This window comes from Bos indicus x Bos taurus, chromosome 10 (assembly GCF_003369695.1).
Source record: "Bos indicus x Bos taurus breed Angus x Brahman F1 hybrid chromosome 10, Bos_hybrid_MaternalHap_v2.0, whole genome shotgun sequence".
In the NCBI taxonomy this organism is placed as follows: domain Eukaryota; kingdom Metazoa; phylum Chordata; class Mammalia; order Artiodactyla; family Bovidae; genus Bos; species Bos indicus x Bos taurus.
Window position 1 is genome coordinate 37,061,729 of NC_040085.1, and position 15,430 is coordinate 37,077,158.

The 15,430-nt window shown below is 40.1% G+C and overlaps 1 protein-coding gene across 2 annotated transcripts in view; it reads right to left on the bottom strand.

Annotated features, from left to right (window-relative positions):
• The window catches only part of L2HGDH (L-2-hydroxyglutarate dehydrogenase), a 53,445-nt gene extending 38,030 nt beyond the window's left edge, over window positions 1-15,415 (bottom strand). For both annotated transcript variants that reach the window (XM_027553702.1, XM_027553701.1), the window contains exons 1-3: window positions 15,175-15,415; window positions 9,806-9,921; window positions 8,653-8,804 (exon numbers count right to left, since the gene is read on the bottom strand). In XM_027553702.1, coding sequence (XP_027409503.1) covers window positions 8,653-8,804; window positions 9,806-9,921; window positions 15,175-15,314 — 408 coding nt within the window. In that variant the 5' untranslated portion in view covers window positions 15,315-15,415. The remainder of the gene's footprint in view (window positions 1-8,652; window positions 8,805-9,805; window positions 9,922-15,174) is intronic.
• Window positions 15,416-15,430: the final 15 nt, after the last annotated feature.

Sequence of the window (15,430 nt, forward strand, 5' to 3'; positions counted from 1 at the left end):
TATGAAGTGGGAAAACTCATAGAAAGACACAAAGTTTTGAAACTGACTCAAGAAGAAAAAGAATATGTGAATAGACCTATAACAACTAAAGAAACAGAATTAATAACTTTTAACAGCTCAGACCTCATGAATGCTACCAAGTATTTAAAGAAGAATTAGTACCAATTCTTCAGAAAATCTCCCAAAACACAGAAACAGGAACACTACCTAATTCAACAAGATCAGTTAACAGTCAAACAAGACAAAGACATCAAAAGATAACAAAAACTGCATATCAACATCCCTTATGAATACTGATACAAAAATTCTGAACAAAATACTAGTAAACTGAATATGGCAACATATAAAAATAATTATATATCAAGATCAAGTGAGATTCATTGCATGAATGCAAGACCTACTAAACATCCAAAAGTCAATGAATGTAATAAATTCATATTAATAGAATAAAGGACAAAACCCACATGACTGCCTCAACAAAAGTGGGAAAGGCATTTGAGAAAATCCAACACATTTTCATGATTGTGCTGTGCTAAGTCGCTTCACTTGTGTCCGACTCTGTGCGACCCCATGGACTGCAGTCCACCAGGCCCCTCCATCCATGGGATTCTCCAGGCAAGAACACTGCAGTGGACTGCCATTCCCTTCTCCATTTCATGATTAAAAACACTCAACACAATACAGGTAGAAAGGAATTTCCTCGGTCTGGTAAAGGACATCTTAAAAAAAAAAAACCCATAGCTGTTGTTATACTTAATAGTGAAAGACTGAATGCTTTCTCTCTAAAATCAGGAACACAAGGATATCTCCTTTGACTACTTCTATTCAACACTACATTAGAGATTCTACGCAGGTAAAGCTAGGCTTTGCATGCATGTGAAGTCACTTCCGTCATGTCTGACTCTGTGACCCCATGGACTTTAGACTGCCAGGCTCCTCTGTCCATAGGATTCTCCAGGAAAAAATACTGCAGTGGATTTCCATGCCCTCCTTGAGGGGATCTTCCCGACCCAGAGATCAAACCCACATCTCCTGGGTCTCTTGCATTTGCAGGTAGGTTGTTTACCACTAGCACCACCTTTAGCAGTACATGAACCGTGAACTTCCAGATGTACAAGCTGGATTTAGAAAAGGCAAAGGAACCAGACACCAAACTGCCAGCATTCATTGGGTCACAGAGAAAGCAAAGGAATTCCAGAAAAACATCTGCTTCACTCACTACACTAAAGCCTTTGACTGTTGGGATCACAATAAACTGTGGAAAATTCTGAAAGAGATGGGAAAACCAGACCACCTTTCCTGCCTCCTAAGAAACCTGTATGCAGGTCAAGAAGAAACAGTTAGAACCAGACATGGAGCTACAGACTAGTTACAAGTTGGGAAAAGAGTAAGTCAAGGCTGTATACTGTCACTCTGTTTATTTAACTTCTATGCAGAGTACATTATGCAAAATGCCAGATTGGGTGAATCACAAGTTGGAATCAAGATTGCCAAGACTAAAAAAAAAGATTGCCAAGAGAAATATCTACAACCTCAGAACCTCAGATATACAGAAGATAAATGGCAGAAACTGAAGAGGAAAGAAAGAGCCTCTTGATGAAGGTCATAGAGGAGATTGGAAAAGAGGGCTTAAAACTCAACATTTAAAAAACTAAGATCAGGGCATCCAGTCCCATCACTTCATAGCAAATAGAAACAGAAACAGTGGAAACATTGACAGATTTTACTTTCTTGGGCTCCAAAATCACTGCAGATGGTGACTGAAGTCATGAAATTAAAAGACACTTGCTCCTTGGAAGGAAAACTATGACAAATGTAGACAACGTATTAAAAAGCAGAGACATTACTTTGCCGACAAAGGTCCATGTAGCCAAGGCTGTGGTTTTTCCAGTAGATATGTATGGATGTGGGAGGTGGGCCATAAAGAAGGCTGAGCACCAAAGAATTGATGCTTTTATATTGTGGTGCTGGAGAAGACTCTTGAGAGTCCCCTGGACTACAAGGAGATCAAACTAGTCAGTCCTAAAGGAAATCAACCCTGAATATTCATTGGAAGGACTGATGCTGAAACTGCAATACTTTGGCCACCTGATACAAAGAGTCAACACATTGGAAAAGACCCTGATGCTGGGAAAGATGCAAGGTAGGAGGAGAAGTGGGCAACAGAGGATGAGATAGTTGGATAGCATCACTGACTCAGTGGGCATGAAACTGAGCAAACTCTGAGAGATAGTGAAGGACAGGAAAGACTGATGTACTGCTGTCTGTGGGGTCACAAAGAATCAGACATGACTTAGCGACTGAACAATTCAACACTCTATTGTTGTATTGTACCATAGTAGCATATTGCCCAATGTGCTACTGGAGACCAGTGGAGAAATAACTCCAGAAAGAATGAAGAGGGTACTGTGTAGGGCCACCCAAGATGGACTGGTCCTGATGCACACAAGGTTTTGTTTGTGCCCTCCAAGAGTCTGTTTCCCCAGTCTTGATCACCTGGACCACAAACTTGTCTAACTCAATGAAACTATGAGCCATGCCGTGTAGGCCCACCCAGACAGACAGATAATGGTGGAGAGTTCTGACAAAACACGGTCCACTGGAGAAAGGACTCGTAAACCAGTATTCTTGCCTTGAAAACCCCATGAACAGTATGAAAAGCCAAAAAGATAGGACACTGAAAGATGAACTCCCCAGGTCGGTAGGTACCCAATATGCTATTGGAGATCAGTGGAGAAGTAACTCCAGAAAGAATGAAGAGATGGAGCCAAAGCAAAAACAACACCCAGTTGTGGATGACTGGTGATGGAAGTAAAGTCCGATGTTGTAAAGAGCAATATTGCATAGGAACCTGGAATGTTAGGTCCATGAATCAAGGCAAATTGGAAGTGGTCAAACATGAGATGGCAAGAGTGAACATCAACATTTTAGGAATCAGTTAACTATAATGGACTGGAATGGGTGAATTTAACTCAGATGACCATTATATCTACTACTGAATCCCTCAGAAGAAATGGAGTAGCCATAATAGTAAACAAAAGAGTGTGAAAGGTAGTACTTGGATGCAATCTCAAGAACAAAAGAATGATCTCTGTTCATTTCCAAGGCAAACCATTCAATATCACAGCAATCCAAGTCTATGCCCTGACCAGTAATGCTGAAGAAGCTGAAGTTGAATGGTTTTATGCAGACCTACAAGACCTTCTAAAACTAACACCCAAAAAAGATGTCCTTTTCATTACAGGGGACTAGAATGCAAAAGTAGGAAGTCAAGAGATACCTGGAGTAACAGGCAAATTTGGCCTTGGAGTACAAAATGAAGCAGGGCAAAGGCTAACAGACTTTTGTCAAGAGAATGCACTGGTCATAGCAAACACCCTGAAGCAACAACACAAGAGAAGATTCTACACATGGACATCACCGGATGGTCAATACCAAAATCAGCTTGATTATATTCTTTGCATCCAAAGATGGAAAAGCTTTATACAGTCAGCAAAAACAAGACTGGGAGCTGACTGTGGCTCAGATCTTATTGATCTTATCAATACTCCTTATTGCCAAATTCAGACTTAAATTAAAAAAAAATAGGGAAAATCACTAGACCATTCAGGTATGACCTAAATCAAATCCCTTACAATTATACAGTGGAAGTGACAAATAGATTCAAGGAATTAGATCTGCTAGACAGAGTGCCTGAAGAAGTATGGACGGAAGTATGGACGGACACTGTACAGGAGGCAGTGATCAAGACAATCCCCAAGAAAAAGAAATGCAAAAAGACAAAATGATTGTCTGAGGAGGCCTTACTAATAGCTTAGAGAAGAAGAGAAGTTAAAGGCAAAGGAGAAAAGGAAAGATATACCCATTTGAATGCAGAGTTCCAAAGAACAGCAAGGAGAGATAAAAAAGCCTTCTTCAGCAATCAACGCAAAGAAATAGAGGAAAACAATAGAATGGGAAGGACTAGAGATCTCGTCAAGAAAATAAGAGATACCAAGGGAACATTTCATGCAAAGATGGGCACAATAAAGGACAGAAATGGTATGGACCTAACAGAAGCAAAAGATATTAAGAAGTGGCAAGAATACACAGAAGAACTATACAAAAAAGATCTTCATGACCTTGATAACCACGATGGTGTGATCACTCATCTAGAGCCAGACATCCTGGAATACGAAGTCAAGTGGGCCTTAGGAAGCATCACTACAAACAAAGCTAGTGGAGGTGATGGAATTCCAGTTGAGTTATTCCAAATTCTAAAAGACAATGCTGTGAAAGTGCTGCACTCAATATGCCAGCAAATGTGGATAACTTAGCAGTGGCCACAGGACTGGAAAAGGTCAATTTTCATTCCAATCTCAGAGAAAGGCAGTGCCAAAGAATGTTCAAACTACCACACAACTGCACTATCTCACACGATAGTAAAGTAATGCTCAAAATTCTCCAAGCCAGGCTTCAACAGTACTTGAACCATGAACTTCCAGATGTTCAAGATGGAAAATGCAGAGGAACCAGAGATCAAATTGCAAACATCCGTTGGATCATTGAACAAGCAAGAGACTTCCAGAAAAACATTTACTTCTGCTTTATTGACTACCCCAAAGCCTTTGACTGTGTGGATCACAACAAACTGTGAAAAATTCTTAAAGAGATAGGAATAGAAGACCACTGACCTGCCTCCTAAGAAATCTATACACAGATCAAGAAGCAACAGTTAGAACTGGACATGGAACAACAGACTGGTTCCAAATCAGGAAGAGTACGTCAAGGCTGTATATTGTCACTCTGCTTATTTAACTTATATGCAGAGTACATCATGTGAAATGCCAGACTGGATGAAGAACAAGCTGGAATCAAGATTGCTGGAAGAAATATCAATAACCTCGGATATACAGATGACACCACCCTTATGGCAGAAAGTGAAGAGGAACTAAAGAGCCTCTTGATGAAAGTGAAAGAGGAGAGTGAAAAAGTTGGCTTAAAAGTCAACATTCCAAAAACTAAGATCATGGCATCTGGTCCCATCACTTCATGGGAAATAGATGGAGAAACAGTGGAAACAGTGACAGACTTTATTTTAGGGGGCTCCAAAATCACTGCAGATGGTGACTACAGCCATGAAATTAAAAGATGCTTGCTCCTTGGAAGAAAAACTATGACCAACCTAAACAGCATATTAAAAAGCAGAGACATTACTCTGTCAACAAAGGTCCATCCAGTCAAGGCTATAGTTTTTCCAGTAGTCATGTATGGATGTTAAAGTTGGACTATAAAGAAAGCTGAGAGCCAAAGAATTGATGCTTTTGAAATGTGATGTTGGAAAAATCCCTTGAGAGTCTCTTGGTCTGCAAGGAGATCCAACCAGTCCATCCTAAAGGAAATCAGTCTTAAATATTCATTGCAAGGACTGATGCTGAAGCTGAAACTCCAATACTTTGGCCACCTGATGTGAAGAACTGACTCACTGGGAAAGACCCTGATGCTGGGAAAGATTGAAGGCTGGAAGAGAATGAGACAACAGAGGATGAGATGGTTGGATGGCATCACCGACTCAATGGACATGAGTTTGAGTAAGCTTTGGGAGTTGGTGATGGACAGGGAAGCCTGGTGTGCTGCAGTCCATGGGGTCGCAAAGAGTTGGACACAACTGAGTGACTGAACTGAACTGAACCGAACCCAGGTAAATTAGGCAAGAAAAAAAGTACCCAGTTGAAAAAAGTAAAACTATCTTATTTGTAGATGGCATGATCCTGCATGTTGAAAGTCCTAAGGAATACACACACCACACACACACACACAAACTATTAGACTAAGAAATGAGTTCAACAAAGTTGAAGGATAAAGATCAATATGTAAAAATCAATCCTATTCTATACATTAGCAGTGAATAAATGCAACTGAAATTAAGAAAATAATTTTCCTCACAAAAGCATCAGAAAGAATAAAATATCAAGGAATAACATTAACAGAAGAAATGCAATAACTGTACAATGAAAAATAAAAAATATTTTTGAAAGAAATTAAAGAAAATTAACATAAATGGGAAGACATCCCAATTTCATGTCTTGCAATATTTAATATTGCTAAGATGGCAGCACTCCCCAAATTGACCTATAGATTGAGTATAATCTCTATCAAAAATATCAGCTGCCCTTTTGGAGATACTGACAAACAGTACTGGCATAAGGACACACACGCATTAGTGGAATAGAATTGAGAATCCTAAATACACCTTCTTACATTTATGCTCAACTGATTTTTGATGCAGGTGCCAAAACAATGTATTGTAGAAAGAACACTTTTTTCAACAAATGGCAACTGGATATCCACATGCCAGAGAATGAAGTTGGACCCCCTCCCTACATCATATACCACAATTAATTAAAAAATGAACCTACACTGGTAGAACACGTGTAGGGGGTGGGGTGGGAGCTTTACTTCTGGTGGCCGGGTCTGGGAAGGGGCGGTAGGCCAGCTGCAAAGGCAGTAAGAAGCACCTGAAGCAGACCAAGGAGCTGGATGAAGCTGATGGGGCATTCAAGCAGAAACAAAAAAAGCAGCAGAAGGGGAGTTCCCTGGTGGTCCAGTGGTTAAGAATCTGCCCGGCAAAGCAGGGGACAGGGGTTCGATTCCTGGTGGGGGAACCAGGATCCTGCATGCCACAGGGCAACTAAGTCCATCCCGCATGCCGCGGGGCAACTAAGTCCATGTACGGCAGCTACAGAAGTGTCCACCCTGCCACGAAAGCCAGAGCACTGCCACAAGACACAGCGTGGCCAAAAAGCGAGAGAGAAGCAAAAGAAACTTGAGAAGCTAAAAGCAAAGGCTGCAGGGAAGGCCCTCCTGGAGAAAGTAGGAATTAAGAAATCTGTCAAAAAGTAAGCTGGGGGACTTCTCTGGTGGTCCAGTGGTTAAGAATCCCCCTTCCAGTGCACGGGATGTGGGTTTGATCCCTGGTCAGGGAAGGAGAACTAAGATCCCACATGCTACAGAGCAACTAAGCCTGTGAGCTGAGGAAGACCCAGTGCAGCCAAGGAAAAAAAAACAAAACACCACTTTTCGGGACTTCCCTGGTGGTCTAGTGGCTAATACTCTGCTCTCCCAATGCAGGGGGCCTGGGTTTGATCCCTGGTGGGGGAACTAGATCTCACATGCTGCAACTAAGGCTTGGTGCAGTCAAAAAATAAAAATACATATTAAAAAAAAAAAAAAAAAGGAAGCTGTTCTTTGTGCTGGAGGCAATGGTAATCCTTAATTCCATTCCCGATTCCCTGCCATGTCTATTGCCACCTATAGTTAGAATGAAGTACTGTCTTGAAGCCTGTTACACATTTAAAAACAAACTTTTGTTAAGGTTTAAAAAAATGAAATCATACAGCGGCTCATCTTCTCTTTAGTTCTTCTCATTTAGCCATTTCTACCGTAGCTGTGAGGTCAGAGTAAACCCAGCCTAGAATCCTGCCAAAGTCTGTTCTTCAGTCTTTGTTCTAGCTCCAATTCTGTACCACTCAGAATTAAATCAACTCATCTCGGGGAGGAAAAGGGACTAAAGATCTAAACATCAGAATTAAGGCTTTGATATTAGAAGAAAATCAGGAGCAAATTTTCATGATCTAAGATTTGGCATATTTCTTAGATATGACACTAAAGGTACAAGCAACAAAAGAAAAAAAAAAGATAAACTACACTTCATCAAAATCAAGTGTCTCTGCTTCAAAGGATACCATCAAGAAAGTAAAAAGAAAATCTACAGAATGGGAGAAAATATTTAGCAATATTTTAAATATCATCATTACTATTATTTTATTTTTAAAATAAAAATATTTTAATATTTTAGTAGTATTTTAGTAAATAACATATAACTGATAAGGGGCTATATTCAGAATATATAAATAACACAACTCAACAATAAAAAGACAACTCAATTTTAAAATGGGCACAAGATCTGAATAGGTATCTCTCCAAAGAAGATAAATGAATGGCCAGTAAGTACATGAAAGATGCTTAACATTATTAATTACTAAGCTTCATTATAAAAAAAACCCACAGTGATATAGCACTTCACATCCTCCACGATGGCTAAAATAAAGCAGACAATAACTGGTGTTCATGAGGATATAAAAACACTGGAATCCTCATTAATTGCTGACGGGGATATAAAATAGTACAGTACTTTGAAGAACAGTTTGGCACTTCTTCAAAATGTTAAACATATAGTTTCTGTATGACCCAGCAACTCTACTCCTAGGTATATACCTGACAGAAAGGAAAACCTAGGTCCACACAAAAACTTGTACATGAATGTCCATAGCAGCATTATTCACAGTAGCCCAAAAGTGGAAACAACCCAAATGTCTATCAACTGATAAATGGATAAACAAAATGTGGTATATCGATCCAATGGAATACAAAGAGGAATGAGGTACTGATTCATGCTGCAAGATGAATGAACTCTGAAAACACTATACTCAGTGAAAGAAGCCAATCACAAAAGACAACATTTTGCATGATCCCATTTATATGAAACATCTAGGTTTTTGCAAATTACATGGATACAAAGAAAGAAAAGCCAGGTATTTTTTAAATCAACATTTAAGATTACTAAGAAAACACTATTTATAAATAAGTCAAGGGCCTAGTAAAATGCCATACCTTGCCACATTGCTTGTAGGAAATTCCCTTTTGGTTACAGTACTCGTAGATGAGGGCTGCACCTTGCACACATAATTTAGCTTTCAGAGATTCGGGTTTATAATAAATCCCACTATGTATGACACCACTATTGTGTCCGGTCTGATGAACAGCTATGGAACAAGAGAAATACCTTTAACAGAAAGTACACACAAGATTCATTCACAACCCAAGAAGTAGGGGAATACAGTTAGAGTTGAAGCTATTAGAGACACTATTTAAAACTCTGCCTGGGTTTGTTCTTCCAGCTGGAGCACTGGTAGCTTCCCCAGCAGCCAACCACAGTATGTGTGTCAGGTCCCTCTAGCCCATCTCTGACTTCAGCTATGACTTTGGGGTACAAACCCACCTCTCACCATCAGCAACCCACTTCAAGGGCCCAATACGGCTCTCTGCCTTTTGCCCCAGGGTGTTCTCTAATTTTGGGGGAGAGGGACTTAACATCCCTAGGGACAATCCTCAAACAAAGGGACAGAAGTTGAAGGGCACATGAGCACAATCCTGGGAGATATTAGGCAGTTCCTCAGAGGTCTCGGTGGAATCAAGCTCACAGCTTCAACCTGGATAACACACCTTCCCAAGATTTTCCCTCCTTCCCTGTTTACTCTCCCCACCCACTGACTCCTGCTTCCTTGGATAACCTCACAAATTACCTATTTTTTTTTTTAAGTCACTCAGTCACGTCTGACTCTGCAACCCCATGGATTAATACAGTCCCTGGAATTCTCCAGGCCAGAATACTGGAGTGGGTATCCTTTCCCTTCTCCAGGGGATCTTCCCAACCCAGGGATTGAACCCAGGTCTCCCGCATTGCAGGCAGATTCTTTACCAGCTGAGTCACAAGGAAAGCCCGTATCCAATATCCAGTACCCAAGTTCTAGTCCCAGGCTCTGCTTTTTGAAGAATCCAGACTGGGACACTAGCATTGACATTTAGATTGAAAGATGCAGAACTGACAACATGAGCAGGTGTTCAGGTTTATTGTTGTTCAGTTGCTCAGTCATGTCCTACTCTTGGCAGCCCCATGGACTGCAGTACATCAGGCTTCCCTGTCCTTCACCATCTCCCAGAGTTTGCTCAAAGGTGTTAGGGTTAAGCAACATAACATACATACCTAAATTTTTCTCCTTCTCCAGAACACCAATGGAAAGAGCTGGATGTCGCAGGATGAGTGCTCTGGCAGAGGCAAGCCCCACAATTCCGCCACCAATAATGACTATATCAAATGAGCTTTAAAAGAAAGCCATCTTTAAAGTAACACATGTTTACAATAGATTTTATCAAACTTCGCATTTTCATCACCAATAAACAATTAAACTATTAATTGTAATCATTAAAATCAAATGTTTACTGGGCTTTGTGATATTTGGCTTTAAAAGTTAATCAGCTACAGCCAGCAGGCAGAATGGCTAGTTGCCCAAGCTGCTCTAAGTCTCCATTACACTCTGCATAAGCTGGCTCCATCAGCAGTTACTCGGTTAAGTATCACACTCTCCCCTACTAACTGTCAAAAATTCAAGTGCAGTATTCTTTTGTGCTTTTTTGTTTGTTTCTGGGTTTTTGCAGGTGGGGGGACTGGCCACATTGCACAGCATGTGGGATCTTAGTTCCCCAACTAGGGACCTAACCCACATACCCTGCATTGGAAGCATGGAGTCTTAACCACTGCACCACCAGGAAGTCCCTCAAGGGCAGTATTTTTGAGGACAAGTTACCATTAAGTCTTTAACACCTTAGTATGCAAAAAGTCATAATTATTTTATTCTGCTTAGAAGTAAACAGTGAGAAAATCAAACCTTAAGGAAATAAGTCATCCAGGAATGGGCTCAGAACCAATTTTAGTCACGATAACTCTGATTACACAATCATTTAAAAAATTAGAAAGGGTATGTATAGTCTAACTCCACAGTGCGAAGCTTAAAAAATTACCATTAGCATTGATCTCACGGTCAACAAATCTAGGTTTTATAGGAACATGGCCACTTTCACTTTTTCAGCCCACTTTTTTTTTTCACTCCCTCTTGCATTATATTATTTCAGTCTAAATTCTAAACATCATCTGTAAATATCCAATACGTTATTTATAAAAGAGTTCTTTAAAACACACACACAATGCTATTATTCTAACCAAAAAATTCAGTTTTTAAATATCTGCAAATACCCACAATTAAACTTTAAGAAGAAAACACAGGAGAAAATCTTTGGTATCTAGGGCTACTTGAAGAGTTCACATCAAAAGCATGACCCATAAAAGAAAAAACTGATAAACTGGACTTCATCAAAATTAAAAGTTTTTGCTCTGCAAAAGACTCTGTTAAGGGGATAAGAAGATGAACAAATTGGGAGAAAACACTTGCAAACCATATATATGACAAAGGACTCAATTCTTGAAATAAACAAGTAATTTAGAGAATGGGCAAATGATATGAACAAACATTTCATCGAAGAAGATAGATATAAACATGGCAAATAAGTACATGAAAATATACCTTTAGTCATTAAGGAAATGCAAACTAAAACTACAATGACATATCACTACACCCCTATCAGAATGACTTTTTTTTTTAAAGTGATAACACCAAATGCTGATGAAGATGAGAAGAACTGGAACAACTCACACATTACTGGTAAGAATGTAAAATAGTACAGACACTCTGGAAATAGTACGGCCTTTTCTTAAAAAACTAAACATGTGCTTACTACATGTCTTAGCAACTGCACTCTTTGGCATATATCTGGGGAAAAACATTGTTCAAAAGAATACACGCACCCCAGTGTTCACTGCAGAGCTGTTTACAATAGCAAGTCATGAAGCAACGGAAATGCCCATCAACAAATGAATGGACAAAGATGCGGTGCATATATACAATGGAATATTACTCAGTTATTAAAAAGAAGAAATAATGCCATTTGCAGCAACATGGATGAACCTGAAGATGATCATACTAAGAGAAATAAGTCAGATAAAGACAAATATCATACATTGCTTAATTGGGCAATCTAAAAAAATGGTACAAATGAACTTATTACAAAACAGAAAGACAGACTTAGAGAATGAACTAATGGTACCAAGGCGGGTAAGATGGGTGGGGGGAGGGATAGATTGGGAGTTTGGGATTGGCAGGTACACACTGCAATATTTAAAATAGATAACCAGCAAGGACCTACAGGAAACTCTGCTCAATATTCTGTAATAAGATAATGGAAAAAGAATTAGAAAAAGAACAGATACATGTATGTATATAACTGCATCACTTTGCTGTATACCTGAAACTAACACAACATTGTTAATCAACTATGCTCCAATATAAGAAAAAAAATTTTTTTTAATATGAATTCACTTGACATCAGATTTCTAAATTGTAACAATGAAATCCATAAGTCACTAGAGCTACTTCCTTGGTGGTCCAGTAGTTAAGACTGCACTGCCAATACAGAAGGCGAGGCTTCCACCCCAGGTCTGGGAAATAAAGTCCCACATGCTGCACGTTGTAGGCAAAAGACAAAAAGCAAACAAGCAAACAAAACAGGCAAAAAAAAAAACAGTAAACAAAACAAAAACAATAACAACAACAACAAAACAAGAAGTCAATGAAGTAGTAGTTTCAAGAAGAAAAAAAGGATTTCTAACCTAGAGTTAAACTGTATCATTTAAATATGAGGATTCAATAAAGATATTCTTAGATAAAAAAGGTTACAGGAACTTTAACATGCAAGAGACACTCCTAAAAATACTACTGTACCAAAATTTAATGAGTTATCAACTCAAGAAGTTAAATACAATAAGGAAAACAAATATATAAAGATACATAATATATAAAACAAACATATATATAACAAAATATAACGAAGAAAAATCCTTTATTTGAAAAGATTTATAAAGTAGACAAATCTCTGGCAATAGTAATGAGGAGAAAAGTGAGATGACTCAAATATATATAACAGAATAAGGAAAAACATGTAAAGACATGACAATGATCTTAAACATAATCAAAGAACATCATGAAGATCTATGTGCTAATAAATTTGATAACATAGATGAAATGGGGTGAGGGACTCAAGCGAAATTACTGAGACAAGAAGAAATAGAAGTTTTGAATCAATTGCTATAAATTAGTCATCAGAGGCTTTCCACCTAAATACACATACACACACGTGTGTAAATTTTACCAAAATTTTAAGGAATGGATAATCTCTATCATCGAAGATGTTCCAGAAAAATTTAAAAAGCTGAAGACTTCCTAACTCATTTTATGAAGTACCTATGACTCAGGTTCCAAAACTGGATGTTGGTGTTGTTTAGTCGCTAAGTCATGTCTGTCTCTTTTGTGACCCCATGGACTGGATCCTCTGTCCATGGGATTTCCCAGGCAAGGATGCTGGAGTGGGTTGCCATTTCCTTCTCCAAGGCATCTTTCCTATTCAGAGATTGAACTCGTGTCTCTTACTTGGCAGGCAGATTCTTTACCACTGAGCCACCTGGGAAGGCCTTAAAGTGATAAAGTGTTAGTTTCCAAATCACGTCCGGCTCTTAGTGACACCATGGACTGTAGCCTGCCAGGCTCCTCTGTCCATGGAATTTCCCAGGCAAGAATATTGGAGAGGGTTGCCATTTCCTTCTCCACGGGATCTTCCCAACCGAGGGACTGAAGCCAGGTCTCCTGCATTGCAGGCAGAGGCTTTACCATCTGAGCCACCAGGGAAATCCCCAAAACTGGTAAGAAATACAAAAAAGCATTAAAAAAAAAAAAAGCATATTCTATACAAGTAAAATCTAGCTGAAAGAATATAAAATAAGATACTATTTATCATAGCAACAAAGCAATAAGGGAATCTAAGAATTAACTAAAGAGAAAAAGAACTTCACAGAGAAAAATTTAAACTTTATTAAATAACAAAGGCATGCATGTGTGCATGCTCAGTCATGTCCAACTCTTTGCAACCCCACGGAGTATACTCCTCTGTCCATGGGATTATCCTGGCAAGAATACTGGAGTGGGTTGCCATTTCCTCCTCCAGGGGATATTCTGGACCCAGGGATCAAACCTGTGTCTCCTCCCACTCCTGCACTGACAAGTAGATTCTTTTACTGAGCCACCTGGGAAGCTCCTAAATAACAAATGAGTATGCATAAATGAAAAGATATGCCAAGTTCATGGATGGGAAAACTCAAAATTATAAAGAAGCAATTCTCCCCCAAATCTATCTACCTAATGTAATTTCAATTTTCAAAATAATCTTTTAAGATACTAACTGTTATACAGAATAAAGTCTGTAAGTAGTGAAGCAATTTTAAAAAACGAGTGCATGTAAAACTGATGAAAATCTGAACAAGGTCTATGGATTGTGCTAATATCATTTTCCTGGTTTTGACACTGTTATTACAGTTAGGTAAGACGTTGGAGCAAATTGGGTGAAGAAGGGTACATGAGAGCTATCTGGTCTGGGTTTTTGTGGGGGTTTTTTTGGGAGGGGGACTTCCTATGGATCTTTAATCATTTCAAAATAAAAAAGTATAAACAAAACCTTCACTAACCTTACTTTTCTTCCCTTAAGAAAAGGTTCCCAAAAGAACAGTCTACATACCCCACGATGAATCACAAATCCTATTCCACACTAATTCCTCTCCAATCCACTAATACACAGCAGCCAGAATCAACTTTTGAAACATCAACATTTAATCACGTCTTTAAAAGTCTCCCAGCGCCCTTAGAATAAAATTCCACGTGCAGTTAAAGCAAAACCTCTGCTGTGATGTAACCCTTCTCCGGTGTCTTTCCACACCATCCTCTGTTCCGCCAAGCTCCTCACACTCATGTTGCCCACATGCTAGTTCCCGAAAAAGAGCCAAGAGCTTTTCAGCTTTGAAACCTTCGCATAAACCGCTCCCCATACAGAGAGCAGGTAAAAAACGGTAATTTCATACGTGATCTCCACATTTCAAATCACAGGACGCTGAATTCTGCAGGGTTTGATTAGCAGCTGAGCTGCTTCTCATACGGCAACTCTATGCAGCCGTGTGTGCCAGGAACTGACTGACTTAAGACCGGTTTCAGATGTTCCAAGTAACATCAGGAAGGCCAGCGAACAAACAGCACATTTGATTGCTTACAGTGTGTGAGGTCCTTGTAATCCTCAAAACGACCACTTGCGCGAGAGACTAGGTTCCAATTCACAACTGAGCCTTAAAGGAGCTTAAGTAACCCGCCCAGGGTTGAATGGGAAGCGGTGGAGTCGTATTCAAAGCCAGGACTGTTCTTGACCTCTACTCGACACTGCCTTTCTTATTCTTCTCTCGCCCACAAGCCTACGAGGGATCCAGGCAGGTAGCTCCTGGGATCTGAGGCTGGAGCCCGGGCTTCACAGGATCCCGACCTTCTCTCTCGCCGAGGACAGCGAAGAAGAGCAGAGGCAGAGGTCCAGCACTAGGCACCTCCAAGAGAGGCAGCGCAGACCGCGGGGGGCGGGCCAGCTGGTACTCACCTGGTGCTGGCTCTGCGGCCACCCTGGCACAACAGCCGGGATTTCCCCGACGCGGGTGTGTGCGCCGCGGAGAAGCCCCCGGGGAAAATCCCGCGGGCCCGTCCGCAGACACTGCCCAGGTAACGCAGTGCTGGTACCATCGCCTGCACCCCTTTCCCTGCCTCAAGCTCTAGAAGCCAGCCCTTGAGACCTGCAATGCCCGGGTCCCAGCGCCCTCTAGACCCGCCCCCCAAGCAGAGCCCAATGAAGGGAGCGC